Source organism: Seriola dumerili, unplaced genomic scaffold, assembly GCF_002260705.1.
Source record: "Seriola dumerili isolate Sdu_G_001 unplaced genomic scaffold, Sdu_1.0 BDQW01000134.1, whole genome shotgun sequence".
Taxonomy (NCBI): Eukaryota; Metazoa; Chordata; class Actinopteri; order Carangiformes; family Carangidae; genus Seriola; species Seriola dumerili.
Genome location: NW_019174389.1, coordinates 2,381,673 through 2,397,162, shown reverse-complemented (window position 1 = coordinate 2,397,162; position 15,490 = coordinate 2,381,673). Strand labels below are relative to the sequence as shown.

General features: G+C 40.0%; 1 protein-coding gene across 1 annotated transcript in view; it reads right to left on the bottom strand.

Annotated features, from left to right (window-relative positions):
- Nucleotides 1-1,703: 1,703 nt before the first annotated feature.
- maml2 (mastermind like transcriptional coactivator 2) overlaps nucleotides 1,704-15,490 on the bottom strand; it is a 33,984-nt gene continuing 20,197 nt past the window's right edge. Inside the window, exons 2-5 of the mRNA XM_022748978.1 lie at nucleotides 8,714-9,925; nucleotides 3,432-3,596; nucleotides 3,230-3,338; nucleotides 1,704-3,141 (exon numbers count right to left, since the gene is read on the bottom strand). Of these exons, the coding sequence (XP_022604699.1) occupies nucleotides 2,297-3,141; nucleotides 3,230-3,338; nucleotides 3,432-3,596; nucleotides 8,714-9,925 (2,331 nt within the window). The 3' untranslated portion in view covers nucleotides 1,704-2,296. The remainder of the gene's footprint in view (nucleotides 3,142-3,229; nucleotides 3,339-3,431; nucleotides 3,597-8,713; nucleotides 9,926-15,490) is intronic.

Sequence of the window (15,490 nt, the reverse complement as noted above, 5' to 3'; positions counted from 1 at the left end):
CTATGATGTTTTTATGACCTTTTATGCCTTAATATAATACGATGATTTTTTTATATTTTTTGCTATACTATACTATGACGTTTTTTGACATTTTTATGCCATACTATACAATGACGGTTTTTGTCATTTTCATGCCTTCCAATACAATTTCATTTGATTCCTTACCATATTATGATGTTTTTATGACCTTTAATGCCTTAATATACTATGACGTTTTCTGACATTTTATGCCTTACTATACCATGATGTTTTTTGAGGTTTTTATACCTTACTATACTACGACGTTTTTTGAGGTTTTTTATGCCTTACTATACTATAATGTTTTTTGACACCATTCACCTTACTATACCATGACGTTTTTATGCCTTACTATACTATGACGTTTTTTGACGTTTTTGTGCCTTAATTTAATATGATGTTTTTTGACACCGTTTCCCTTACTATACTATGACATTTTTTATGTTTTTTTGCCTTACTATACTATAATGTTTTTTTACACCATTTGCCTTACTATAAGATGACGTTTTTATGCCTTACTATACTATGACGTTTTTTAAGGTTTTATGCCTTACTATACTATGACGTTTTCTGACAGTTTTTGCCTTACTATACTATGACGTTTTTTGTAACCATTTGCCTTAGGTTTTTATGCCTTACTATACTACGACGTTTTTTGAGGTTTTTTATGCCTTACTATACTATAATGTTTTTTGACACCATTCACCTTACTATACCATGACGTTTTTATGCCTTACTATACTATGACGTTTTTTGACGTTTTTGTGCCTTACTTTAATATGATGCTTTTTGACACCGTTTCCCTTACTATACTATGACATTTTTTGTAACCATTTGCCTTAGGTTTTTATGCCTTACTATACTATGACGTTTTTTGACAGTTTTTGCCTTACTATACTATGATGTTTTTTGACATTTTTATGTCTTACTATACATGATGTTATTATGCTTTACTATTGTATGAAATTTTTAATTTTTTTTTGTCTTACTATACTATGACGTTTTCTTGCCTTACTATACTATGACGGTTATTGAATTTTTTCACCTTATTATACTATGACGTTTTTTGAAATTTTTTGCCTCACTATACTATGACGTTTTCATCACTTACTATAGTATTACATTTTTTAATAAAAAAACAGTAAGTAAGTAAGGTAAAAGCCTTACTTATACTATGATGTTTTTTTGCAATACTATACTATGACGTTTTTTGTTTTTATGCCTTATTATTCAATGGGATTTTCATGACTTACTATAGTAAAACTTTTTATGCCTTACTATACTATGACTTTTTTATGGAGTGGCATGATGGTGCACTGGTTAGAACTGTCTTCTCACAGTGAGAAGTTTCTGCCTTCGAATCCCGGGCCTGTTGTCATGTATAAGTGTATATACATATAAGTTATGAGCATTCAAATAACATCTTTTAGTATATTCTTCATTTTTTTAAAGTTCAAGTTTAACTTCACTATCATAAGATGAGGGGCTTACTGTAAGGAAGCATCACCTATATGTCTGGAATAGAAAAATTATATCATACTACATTAACTGGATTATAGTAAAACAATATAAACCACAGAGGATTATTTCTGTCTTTGCTTTACATTGCAAACCAAAGTATGTAAGAAAAAAGAAAAAGAAAACAAAAGCAAGACTTTATTCAAATCAATTTTATTAATTGCATGTATTATAATGTTTCATTACTATCCCAATAATTATTAAATATCACATGAAAAAAAATAATGGTTACATTATTTATATTTCATCAAAAACTACCACAGATCAAAAAGCTTAAACAATAAGTAAGAAAACATTTGTTGTGGCAAGATTCTCTGTGTGCATGGTAGCAAAACTTCTGAAGGTAAATACCATATCATGCTAAATAGTAGATGGAGATTTAGGAACTTAACTTGGATTGCCAAGATGAACTTGAAAGCAACACAGCAATGTTTTCTTTTCACAGTGTGAATTTGGTATTTTATCCTATAGGACAGCACTACAGTTTGAATAAGACAGACCACAATAACAGTGACTGCAATGAAAAGCAGTTTCTTGGACAATATACCAGGAACAAAATATGCTGAGTACTAAGGACAGAACACAAATTCCTTTCACAGTAAATACAATATAAAACAATACAGTATACTTGGATAACAAACATTATGAGTTTATAAAATTCCATTTTATCATTATTTACAAATGTTATCCCTTCCACCTACATACATAACCTCTATAATTTGAGTTTTGGGTCGGTTTTTTAGCCATCTGTGACCCAAATTCATGAGTGACTGCCCAGAATCTCGTCCAAATTTATGTCTTTCATCCAGTCATCATTCCCAGAGCCAGACTTGAGCAGAGAGTCTATAAAGTCTGAGTCTGTGTTGATCCCGGGAACTGTGTTGTCTCCCTCGGGCAGGAAGTCAAAGGTCAGGCGGTTGGCTCTGTTATTCTGGTAGCTACTAGAACTGGGACTGGGCTCAGCAAAGCTGCCCGCTGGTACCCTCTGTTCAGGAGAGGCCTGGTTAAGGTTTCCCACTGCTGATGGAGAGCCCATCATTGGCTGGCTTGGTCTTGGGCCTGTGTCCCTTATCGATGGGTTAAGAGGGAGCATCCCGATGTCTGGTGCTACCTGGTTTGGTGGGCCGATGTGCCTCTGTTGGTACGGGTGGTTTGGCATGTCCAGCTGCGCACCCTGTGACTGTAGTGGGTTGGGTAGCCGCCTAACACCAAGTCCAGTTGTCACTTGCTTGTTGGCTGCGCCCCAGCCCATGTTGACATTTGTCATCAAGCCTCCGAGACCCTGTCCTGGCACCCCTGAGGAATGCAGGTCAGCTGTCGTTCTCGGATGTTGTACACCTGCTACATTGTTCATCCCAAAGGAACCTCCTTGTGTGTTTGGTCCCAGGAATTTAGGTTTATTTTGATTTAGTCCAATTCTATTCTGAGTGTTATGCTGCTGGAACTGGGTGATACAAGGACTCGGATGACAGTCCGCCCCAATACCAAACCGGCGGTCTGATGGTGACGGACTTATCTTTGAACCAGACCCACTTGGGAGGTGACAAGACATGGACTGTAGGTCATTCTCTGGGCCATTGCTGGAAGACTGAGAGGAGTTCTGACCTAAAGAGATACCAAGGGAAACTGATTATAATTATGGTTCACTTGTAAGCAGTTAAATCATTTCTGTCTTATCACAAATGTACAGTACCCGTGAAAATGTTTCCTTGCTGAAGTCCCACCATACTTCTTGACTGCTTATAATCAGGTGGCGGTCTCGTGAGATGACGACTGAACTGATCATGTGTATTGTCTTTGTCCTGCAAAGAAAAGACAAAGTTGTGAGTACTAATTATGTGATTAATCATTTGTAACAAACTCTCACAAAGCAGTCAAATGTAATTGTAGCTTACTGAATTGTTGATGGTGTGCTGTTGTTGGTTAAGCTGTCTCTGCATGGACTGAGTTTTGGCTGGGCCTTTCTGCTGGCTGTTGGGTGCTGGGGGCCGTGGCTGCGACTGGCCTGACATGACTCCTAAGCTTCCATTAGTGGGCAGCCTTGGACCAGGGGGAACACCCTGAGAAGAAGACACACATGATGGTTTTAAATTAGTGTCAGTGGTGGTACTTTTTAATTTTTAAATACGTCTTTTTACCTCTTCTCTGCTAAGTGCCTTGAGATGGGAGCTAAGTGCTGTGAAAGCTGTTGTCGGAAAACACAGAACCAAAACAGTGCAATAATAACAGTTGACCACTAGAGGGCAAAATTCTACAAGGCATAGATCTGTGTCAAAGATGCTATTCAACCTCCAGAATGTGGTCAAGGCTACTCCCTCTGCAGATGAAAAAGGAAGACTTGGAGAGAGGATTTTTTTTTTTGGAGGGGGGAGTGTGAGCCCTCCTCAAGGCCTGCTTCTCCCTTGATAATTGTGTCTAAAGAGAGTGGAAAGAATCCCTGAGACAGCAGGAAATGTGTGCCGATGGGGAGTTAAGCGCCAGCACCATGACTACCTCCATTTAATAAGCTCTCCTTTACTGATCACTGTGTTGTGTTTGGCAAGGCGGCATTCCATCCTCTAGAAACCCATTTGGCTCCTGACACTATCATACTGATTAAAACATTGTAGTCGGCAGCACTCAAATGAAATTGAGACATCCAAACTAGCTTTTTATTTGAAATCTTGTCCTGAATGTATGCTTTTGCGGACAAGCTTTCACCATCATGGGTGCTTGAGATGTTATACGTCCTTGTAATTCATATCTCTTTGGCTTTTTTAGGCAGCTGTCCGGGCCATCTAAGCACTCCAAGTAAAACCTGTCTTACTTGTGGACACAAGGACACTCTCACTATGCCCGAGCTTCTACAAAGTGCAAGCATTTGTCATGAAAGAGGTTAATGTGCACCAAATCCAAGTCAACACGCGCTGTGTATACAGTGTCAGTCATTGTGTTGACTTAAAATATTTCCCAGGGTGAAATGGATTAAATCCAACAGTGCATTTAGCAGAAGCTATTACTTAGAGGACAGATTCTTCACAGAGGACGAATCTCTACAGGGTGGTGACTTTGTGGTCCCAAAAGAAAAACAGAAAGAAAAGAGAGGGAAGTTAGTGTGTGTGCGCATATATATGTGTGTGTCTGTGTCTGTGTGTGTGTGTGTGTGTGTGTGTGTGTGTGTGTGTGTGTGTGTGTGTGTGTGTGTGTGTGTGTGTGTGTGTGTGAGAGAGAATGATAATGAATGGGGCTGAAATATGGAGAACTAACGAGACCGGATTAGAGAATGAGGGAAGTTGAAACTCATCAGGAGTCACAAGCCATTTCACATGAGCTAATATTCGCCTTCTCTGCCTGAGTTCAACCCACACAGCAAACCAAGCATGGCAATGAGGTTACACAGGGACTAAAACATCAAAACAGCGGTTTCTGTTACTCTAGAAAGCAGAGTCACTGGCTTTGATTCACTGTATCCAGTTAGCAAGACTGTGAGAAACTGTGGCCATCACAGATATTTTCCCCACAGAGGTACCCTGGAGTGGGCTCGTTGCATCTTTATTGTAAGACAAACCCATTGAGGGGTGTTTTAGCATGTACAACTGAGTAATCCTCTCTGTCACCCTGATGTGTCATAAAGCTGTTTTCCATGTTTTTTCCCCCTCTCATTCTTCACAAGCTTGTTGTAAATGAATACCACATGTGGCTCGGGCCTCAGAGAAGGAGCAGAGTGATTTAGTCTCCCATCCTGCGGCAGTGCAGGCAGCTGACAGTGATCCAGGCCCAGCCTTGCCGGCTCTCACACTGCACTTCCTCCAGTCTGGACTCGGGACGCTGTCCCTGGGGAGCGCCTCGGCATCTGGACTTGGCCGCAGCTCCCTTTCCCAGGAAACAAGTACTCCCTTCACAGCACTGCCGGAGTGACCTGGTAGGCTCAACCCCCGTGGCCCAGCTCTTCTCCTAACTGAGGGATGTGGTGCCACAAGAGCATCAACAAAAGTTGAGGAGTCGTTATTTACTGCAGGAAAACCTTTATCTTTAGTTGCAGTTATAATTTGGGTTTCTGATTTTTTAGAACAAAGTCTACTTTATTCTTCAGAATTATAAGCCCTTGTGTAGTGTTTAAATGAAAATCTATATTAGCTGAAGCTAATCACTGAGGTGATGAAACTACTGCTAAATGCCTGTCTTCACTTGTTCTAAAGGTGTTGTCTTAGGCTGAGTCACTCTTGCCAAATGTAAATGTAAATGTTTAGATATAATTAAAAATATGCACATTCACTACATGGAGACTGAAAGTCAAATATACAAAAAGTTGAACTGTTTTTGTTTAATTTGTTTAAATTATAGAACTAAATTTAAAAAATTAAAAAAATAATTGTTTTCTACATTCACTTAAAAGATGTGTGAATAGCTAAAAAAACAACCTCTGTATTTCCTTGAAGTTGCCCACTCTGCACCTGCATGGATTGCCGTCTATGGCATTTAGTTTCCAGAAAATTCCATACAGATTTTTTATGCTTTCCGCTGAAAATTCAGCAGAAATTAGGAATCAATTTTTATTTCAGACATCATAAATAACGACGACCTGTAATACATCAGGAGTGTCTGTATTTTTCTGATTTTTTTTTCTCTTTATTTAGCTTAAATGCACAACATAGGCAGGCTACACTACTGATGTGACCAGCAGCACAAAACCATGTCCTTGAAGTAGCACTGCCCACCAACCACAGTAACTCAGGCTCCATAATGCATTAGTGTCCTCTAGTGTACAGTATGCTGCACGAGAATGTAATTCTACTTTTTTTTTGTGTGTGTGTGACCTCGCACTTAGAGAATTACAGAGCGGTGCATTTGAATTTTGACACATTTGACTCTGCAACTGATTATTAAACTTCATGAAGCTTCAAACAAGCACCAAAGCTCGCATCTCTGGCTGTTTTAAAAAGGTCTTCAGCTTCACTCAGTGGGAGGAAGCCCGCTGCTAGTCGCTGGTGTTACACAGGGGATCAGGGAACTCTTTCAGGACCTTTATTTTTCTGGCATTACTAATTCAAGTCACTGTGGGAAGAGACTCCACTCTTTTTCCTCCTCTCTGTGAGCTGTCCCTTCCTCATTAGTTAGACTTTTAACCCTGTCCATGCTGACTACAAAAGGCAAACACCATTATCAGCCTTTTTAAGCACTTGTTCTAAAACTGTAAGGTGGCTTTTATTTCTTCCCCGCAATTCCTACACTATCATAACCCGAGCTTTATGCTTGCATATTTTATTTGCTCAAACTTACAGCACATTAAAGCGCAATGTCCTTGGGAAAGTTATCTCACCAAATCTTTACCCCTTCTGAACTTGAACACAGCTTCATGTCCTCAGCATTTTAAAGACTAGAGGTGACTGAGCTTTTACTTTCAGGAGATCTGGGCTTTGGAAAAGTTTGCTTTTTTAATAATTTATCAAAATCCATTGAAGGCTTTTTCATTATTTGATATTCGGCCTCTCAAAGTCTCTTCCCTTGCCCTTTCAATACTATTATTTTTAATTATGTACCAGATTTTTACTGCTTATAATTTTATAGTTTTTAATGTGCTACATTATGTTTAGAACCACAGAATTATTATTATTATTCATTATCACTAATGCTAATAGTAACACTAATACTAATGCAAATTCTGACATAACCAGTAATTTTACTTTTGATTAAAAAAAATGTAAATGTTTATATAAAAAATATTTGAGATGGTGTGAAATGTGGTCATTTGGAGCCCTGAGAAATGTTTGTTCCTGATTTCAGATCATTCACCAATTTTAAAGATTTTTAAAATCTATTTCTGCCTCACACATTAATAGAAAGCTGGCGATCATGACAGTATTTTACTGTGACTTCAAAAGGTATCTAAAAATGAATGTGCACAACCACATGTTCTGTTTAGAGTGTAAATGGCTCTCTGGTATAGTGGTAAAACTGGTTCTGTTACACCCATGCCCGATGATGTGTTTGTCATCCTATCTTGTTTACTTCCATGTCTGTACAATTCCCTCCCTCTCTCCCTCCCTCCTCCCACCCTTTCCCAGTCACTCAAGCACTTCCCTTGATCTGTAGAGGTTACGAGTGCTCTCTTGTGCGGCTTGCATTATCATTTCACACAAAGACAGCTACAGATACTGTTAGTGCAAAAATGAAAGAGGGGACGGTCTAAATCTCCCCAATCATAACAAATCAGTGATTCAACCTCCGGCACCAGGCTAAGCAGATTACTGTCATTTTCCACCACTTGTCCCTTGTAGCTAACAACCTCCAATTAGCAAATCCCGCTGTGCATATCTGTGCCCTGACGGGGAGCCACCATGACAAGCAGAGAAATTAGAAGTCCTGCATGTTAATCTACCATGCTCTGGCAATCTGTGTCATCGTCAAAACACTTTCAGGGGAAATACATATTCAACAGCAAAGACACAGACAGCAGCTAGAACAATGACAAGAAAGTCCCAAAACAAACAGCGTTGCATTGTTGCTGTTCCAGACAGCAGGTTGGCTGCTGCAAGCAAAGTGAGGAAACCGACTGATGAGGAAGACTAAAGTGAGTGAGTTTGACTGTGCTGTGTATCATGTTACTTTACTTTGACAACCTATGCTATTATCTATTTCCTATATACAGTGCTATAAAAGACACAAGCCAATTATTCACCATCTGCTACAAAATAAAAAAAAAATAAAACATTTGGATAAACTAACAGAAAATGTACCCTCGGCTTCATACACTGGTTGTAATTAGCCATATTTACATTTAAGTCATGGTTATTGCCATTAATTAAAACACATACTTCATAATTTCATGGCGTTAAGTGTGTTGTGTGTATGTTATTACATATGATAGTACAAGCACATGTTTTTGTGTGAATGTATGTATGTGTGTGTATATACAGTACATATGTATATACACATAATTAGCCTATACATACATAAATATAATTATCTCATGAAGACCCTAGTTGGTTTTTTGGTGTTATAAGGTGATTTTAATGTTTACAGTGAACTCTGATTCCACACTCCTCTATAGTTGCATGTAAAAGAAAAATAGACCGTGATCAAAATTGCTCAGTCATTAAACTAAGCACAAGGTCATTTTGTTTTAATTTGTAAAAGATTTGGAGAGTCAAGGTTTTCACCTCATAACGTGTGAAAGAATTTTGAGCAGAACCCTCACCTGTCGCTGTTGTGACAGCTTGAACGGCAGGCCAGCAGGAACAGACTTGGGTTGCAGACAAAGTCCTCCTGACGTGGAGATCTGTTGGTTCTGGAAATGGAGAGCTGAATGTGGCTGATTCTGGCCCGTCGAAGGGGACTGTTGCTGCTGGGCTGCACTCTTGTTCACTGAGCTTGCCATGATAGGCATCGGCTGACTGGCAGAATGGGGCGCTTTGGGGCTGAAGTGCAACGTGGGCTTGGTGCTGAGAACCTTCATGTCCAAATGATGGGAGCCACTGTGGCCGTTTGACTTGAAGAGGCAGTTGTTGATCCCTTTACTCTGGGCGCTGATCCTCTGCTGGCTAAGCGGGGCTGAACTGGAGACCTTGTCCTGGGGGAAGGTGCTGGTGGAGGAGTGGGTGCTCATAGCGGGAGCCCAGCTGGTCAATCCCACAGGTGGTGGTTGGTGGTGGTGATGGAGCAGAGAGCTCGGCTGCTGCTGGTTTGCTGCCATCTGCTTCAGCTGCTCTGCGTGAGATATTTCTGGCCAGCAGGGCATAGCTCTGGGGTGTCCTGCCTGAGTGTTAGCTTTCTGTGACGTGGTGGTAGAAGAGGTGCTGGTCAATGTGAAAGAGGGCCCTGCTGAGGCTGGCCGAAGCTGTGGCGAGCCACCGTGAACCTGGCCAAAATCAGGGGAGTGCTCCGTCTTGATCGGCTTCTCCATCGGGGAACACAGACTCGCAGCTGCGCCTGCTGAGTTTGGCCGACCTAGATCCAAACCGAATGTATCATCCTGCTTCAGTATCTTCTCAAACTCCAGGTCATTCAGTGGGGGCACTGTCTTTGTCAGCTCATCAAACAGATCCTGGAGATCTGGGTCAATCTGACCCCCACCTTCATCTTTAAAGTCAAAAATCATCTCTGTGTTTGGCTGGCCACAAGACTGGACCTCCATGGGCTCTTTTTTCATTTCTTTCAGGGTCATGTTGAATATGTCTGACCCCACTCCATGGGGCATCATGTAATTCTTCCGCTGCATGCCCATGCTTGAGGACCCTTGAAGAGAGTGAGACTGGGTGAGGTTATGGTTGCAAGGCCCATGTCCCAGACCACCAGTATCCACACGGACCCTCTTAAAGTCTGATCCAGAGAAACCACAGGAGAGCCCATTCTGCTTTGGTATGTGTCCTGGTGCATGTCCCTCGATCTTCCTTCGCAAAGATCCTTGAAGCTGCAAAAGACAACAGAACTGAATTTTAGAATCAATTAAGAAACAGAGAGAAAAGCCTTCACCTCACCTTCAGTTCATTAATTTATTGTTTACTGGGTTTAGACAGTCTCATAACAAGATGTTAATTATTACAAAGCTGTCTTGTGAGCCAATGTAAATCTTGGCGATAGTTCTGATCTGGATGCATTCAATCCTACATCCAGCTCAAAGTATCACCATGTAAATTAATGAAATTTCACAATTTGCTCCAAGGCCTATAGATTCTGCACCAACTTGTGAATTTAGGAAGATTACCTTTATTAATAGACAGTGTTTTCATTCAGTAGAACAAGTTTTGATTTTACAACAGTGATGATCTCAAATCCTTTATTCTTGTTCAAGTCACCCTGTCACATCAGTTTGAAAAAAGAAACATGCAGATACATTCGGATAAGACAGCTTAAAATATATAATTTCATTTAACCACTTGCAGTGCAATACCGAAATGAAGGAAACGCTGCTGTAGCACTTAGAAAATTGTTTTTATATTATGTAGTTTGAGCGCAGTGGATGGGCTGAGAAGATAGTTAGGAATCTGATACAGTCGACAGACCTCAGAGAGAAGAATAGGGCCTTTGTCTGTTTCCCTCATTTGCATACATTATATTTTCGCCCATTGTGCTTCGTTAGATAGCAGAGTTTCTCCTTTGTGGCTTAGATTCTGTTTAACATGCTGGTGCAGATATCCGACTTCCTTTTGTCCTATCCCCATGTCTTCATTTAAGGTACTAAGCACATAGCCATGACTCACAACTCTAACCACTCAGTATCACCACATAAAACTGAAGCATTAAAAACCCTAACCAAAAAGCTCATGTTAACACAGCAAAACCTGGATTATTTATATTTTCAGGTATAGCTATCATTGTCAAGTCAATAAAATAATGCAGTTTCTTTCTTCATGTGAGCTTTTCAGTCAACTCACTGAGAGAGAAATTGTCTATGCAGTGGCAGTCTCAGGCACAGTGTTGTATACACATAAAAATGACTGATTATCTGACCATCTCTTAATGTGGTGCCTGCATGGAAACAAAATGGCTCTGATTATACACCAACCTGATCAGAGGAGAGGAGTATCAGTGTGTTGCATATTTCACTGTGGGAACAAATTTGAGTCATTTCCACCTGCTGGCACACATTGCATTAAGATGATTCATAGCCTGAGGGTTTGGAGTGAATCCTGTAGTTCACTACATTTCTACTCTGTTCATGTCTGTATTACTTGTGCTAATGCGCTTAACAATTGTTCAGAGCTATATCCTCACATGTTAATCAAGGCACAAATATCTCTGTGACTCACCAAGCCTGCTATATTCTAGCTAATAAGCGGATGGATGATGATGATTATGTCGATGGTGTTGTGCTAAGAAGGAGAGGGATACTGAAATTATCTATTATGTCCAGATGATTATACTAGTGGGTTTGCATTTAGCTTAGAAAGTACAAGCTGTTATACTTAACAACTAGTGCAGACCGTTTTCCAAAGCATGACTGCAAATAGACAGATTCATTTCCATTCGGTTTATTTTAGCACAGTAGGTAAATCAACTAGCAGACATTTGAAACTTGCATGAGCTCTATGATAACGACCAGTGTGACAGTAGAAGAACAACTCACGGACAAAAGGAGAGCTTGGGTACCGGAGACTAATGTCAAAGTAAATTTTGGCCAACAATATGTTGTCACTGTGTAGTACTGCAGCTGTAGGCAGAATACACTTCCAAAACACCGGTTGATGGTACACTTACAGACACCCTGCCATCTGAAACTTAAGTCAGTTGAACAGAAACTACAGAGAAAGAAATCTTTTCCGCTGATGTAATGACTGCCTGGTTGGATGATGCCAAGTTAATACAGAAAATCACAGAGACATACGGTTTTAACTTGGAAATCGTCCATAAGTTCATCTACAGTATGTCTCATTTACCACCGCCCTTTTGCCATCTTCACTGAGATCCAATCTATTAAACGTTGAGCCTCTACAAATACCCTTGGACATCCGTTTTTGTCCAAAAAACAGATTAAAACAGGCCTTCTAGTGTGCGCAGCTCATGCCCACTTTCTCATTTCAGAGGGCTCTTTCTGGAGAAGACAGACAGGAGTACTCCTCATGGTTCAAGGCACTGTCTGAGAAAACATATCATGAATAATGGAGAGGACTGTGGATGTGTTGCAAAAAGCCACTGTCAGACAGGGTTGCCTCACTACTGCCTCTGTGCCATTTAAAAATGGACTATGTTCAAGAGTAGTTCTTAGTTCACAACTGAAAGCAGAAGCTTCTCAAGACATTTTGCAGTTGAGATTTTGATGATTTTCACTCGTGCATCCTCATATTATCTTCATTTGCATAAAATAACAAATATCCAAGCGTTTTTTTTTTTTTTTAATTAAAAAAAAAAAAAACGCTTTGGTTTTTTTTTTTTTTAATTAAAAAAAAAAAAAACGCTTTGGTTTTTTTTTTTTTTAATTAAAAAAAAAAAAAACGCTTTGGTTTTTTTTTTTTTTTACATTTCCAACAAATAAAGTATCATCCTGTTCACTCAGCGCTCAGAAGTATTGGCCTCCTAGCTGGCCTGAAATCCTCATGACAGATCTCCAAGTGATCTGAAAATAGATTTTTTGATTAACATTTAATGAGCTTAGAAGCTCTGAATCACTTTGAAAGTGACTCCTGCAGCATGAGAGGCTCAAACATATGTATTATATACCGATCATCTTAGAGATGAAAGCGTAAGTGGCAAATGTAATTTACGCACCGCCAACGTCTATGTTAGTAGTGAGCAGAGTGATCGTTTAGGGATTTTACTAATACAAAACCAAGGCTGACAAAATAATTTGTTTTTACCAGAAGTTCTTGCAGCTACAATAAACAAAAAGGAAACAATACCCACAATGTTTCATGGATTTTAACAAGGTGTAACTGTACTTCACTTGACCAACTAGTGGACAAAAATTGGTCAGAAAATTATTAATTATTTTCAATGCTGCTTACTGATGCCCTTTGACTGTGGCAGTGAGGAACCTGACCTTGGCCCCGTCAACAGGGGCTATCTATTCCTGGGAGCTGGGAGGCTGGTAGCTTGTGTGTCATGGTGAGCAGTGTGGTGATGCTGAGCACTGTGGATGGGGCTCCGGGTGAGCCATAACAGGGGCGAAACACCAGGCCTCCTGGTACCATCTGTCAGACCAGTGGCGCAGCCCTCAGAGCCATGCGTGCTTCAAGGGTATAGGTTTGAAAGTGTTCGAAGGTTTTGTGCCTGTGCATGTGTTTGAGTATGAAAGCGCGGCTCAACAAAAGCTTGAGCTCGCCAGCCTTTAATCTATTCACCAGAGTCCTGAAACATGTTGCAATCCGCTCCTGCAAGAGTTAGAAACCTTCCTCTCGGCATTTGACATGGAAAAAACAGCCCCAAAATAAAGGAATAAATACGACTATTGTGTTCCTAGGGAGACATAATATTTATGCGGTTCTGCAGGTTACATACTGTTGCAAGAGGGGATTTCAGCACGTTTATTGCCAGATAAGAAACAAGAGCCCTCAGACCAGTGCCAATGATCAGCTGTCATGCAAAACTCAGATATCTGCTTGCAGAATGCTGACAAAGTGTGGAGGGCTCAGTTTAATTATAGGGTTTCCACTAGCTGTCTAAAGCAGTAAGCCATGATACTATATCCAGAGAAACTGAATCGAACATCCTGGATAACTTGAAAATGTTAATAATTTAAAGGAAGGTAGGGAAGCTGGGGCTGAGACTGCTGCAATACAGTATGTACATTCACAAGACAATTCATAGTTTCAGTCAAATCAGGTCCAATTCTGCTTTGTCTACACTCTAAACTGTTTTCATTTTTATTCTATGTTATTCTATTTTCGTTACTGAGCCATAGCTTGTTTTCATTCAGCACAGTTAAGGTCACAGCAAGGTGTGCACAATGTTCCAGGCTAACCATATTGCTCCCAACAGTACTGACAATGCTGACAATTTTGCATGTTTGGTTTGAGTTTAAACAGACTTGTTTTTAAGCCTCATATACATTCAATGTAAAGAAAATATGTGCATAGCTTTTAAGAATAAAGGAAATGATGTTACTTTGAGGGCTGAACTGAGGCAGCAACAATCAATTATAACTGAATTTATATCTAAAAAATATGCCACAACAGCATATATGCTGTGTTTTTTATGACAATCCAGCACTAAATATATACATATCTATTGAAGCAAGGTTTAGAAGAAAAATTAGTCTCTTTTAGCATTAAAAAAAATTAAAAATTCAAGATGTTTTGGTGGCTGACAAAATGATAACATCAGTAGGCTTAATCCCTTTTACATGTAGTAAATTATAACATTATGTCTCAAAATGGAACAACAAAAGAAACATATTTAATCTGTTTCTATAGGGCATGTGCCATAAGGCTGCACAGGGATGTGAGCACAGGTTCATAGTGTACTTTCCTAATCAGGCTGGCGCGTGTTGGGACGAAGCAGCACACTGCAGAGGTGGGCTACTTTCGGCTCATCAGCACTTTGCATCCCCACACTTCCTGACACAGTTGTATTAGATTGAAGCTGCCCTCCAGAGAGCAGGCAGGAGAGAAGGATGAGCAGCAGCAGCAGGAAAAAAAAAAAAAAGAAAAAAAAAGAGAGGCAGCTTTGTGGCAGCCTCTGGGAAATGGGAAGAGATGATAAGAGCTCCTTTGAAGAGAAATCATCCATTATGTTTACTGAAGGCAGATTTTTTAACAGTTGCTGTAGCTCAGCTCCAACATTCCATAGAGAAACTTGCTATTTTAACAAAAGGCAGCCTGCGCACAAAAAAAAATCCTGTCGGAGACATTTCCCATTCAAATATCAGCTCTCCATTACCCAAATGCACAGATTAAAGCCAGTATTCCAATCAGCCCTTGCTTTGGCATGTCCTTTCTCCAGAATCAAACAGATGAGTTTAATATGATATGCCCAAGGCTAGAGGAGGCAGTAGGAAGCTGCTCCAAAAATACGCATGGACCCAAGAAGAAAATATGTGGGGCCCCTTAAAAAAGAAAAAAAAAGTAACAAGCAATGCTGGTATCTCTGCAATCACCGGTCACTGCACACCCATTACAATGATGAGAGACCTTAATTGAGGGTGAGTGGACGAGGTATATAAAACTGCTCTTGGATAGTTAGAGTCATTGGTCAAGCTCATTTTTAATACAACTGTATTATATCCCTTTTAATTATCTACAACACTAATTATTCCTGCCCCGGCCAGGTAGTTTGAATGACTTATTGTAGATAATATTGAGTATATTGTCCTGTGAGGTACAAAGAGTTCAAGAGCTGGTTTTCCTGGACCACAGATTCCCAGGATAGCAGGACAACAGTGAAGTGTTGCTAGGAACTGTGTGAGTGTGTGTTTGGTAGGATGGGGGTGGAGGCGGTGGCGACGAGGTGCCCTGAGTGGGAAGGCAAATAGTGGAGGTTTGATTATGAGTCTTGTGCCCTTGCCAATCTTAAGTACATCTCCACACACACAGTACAGCAA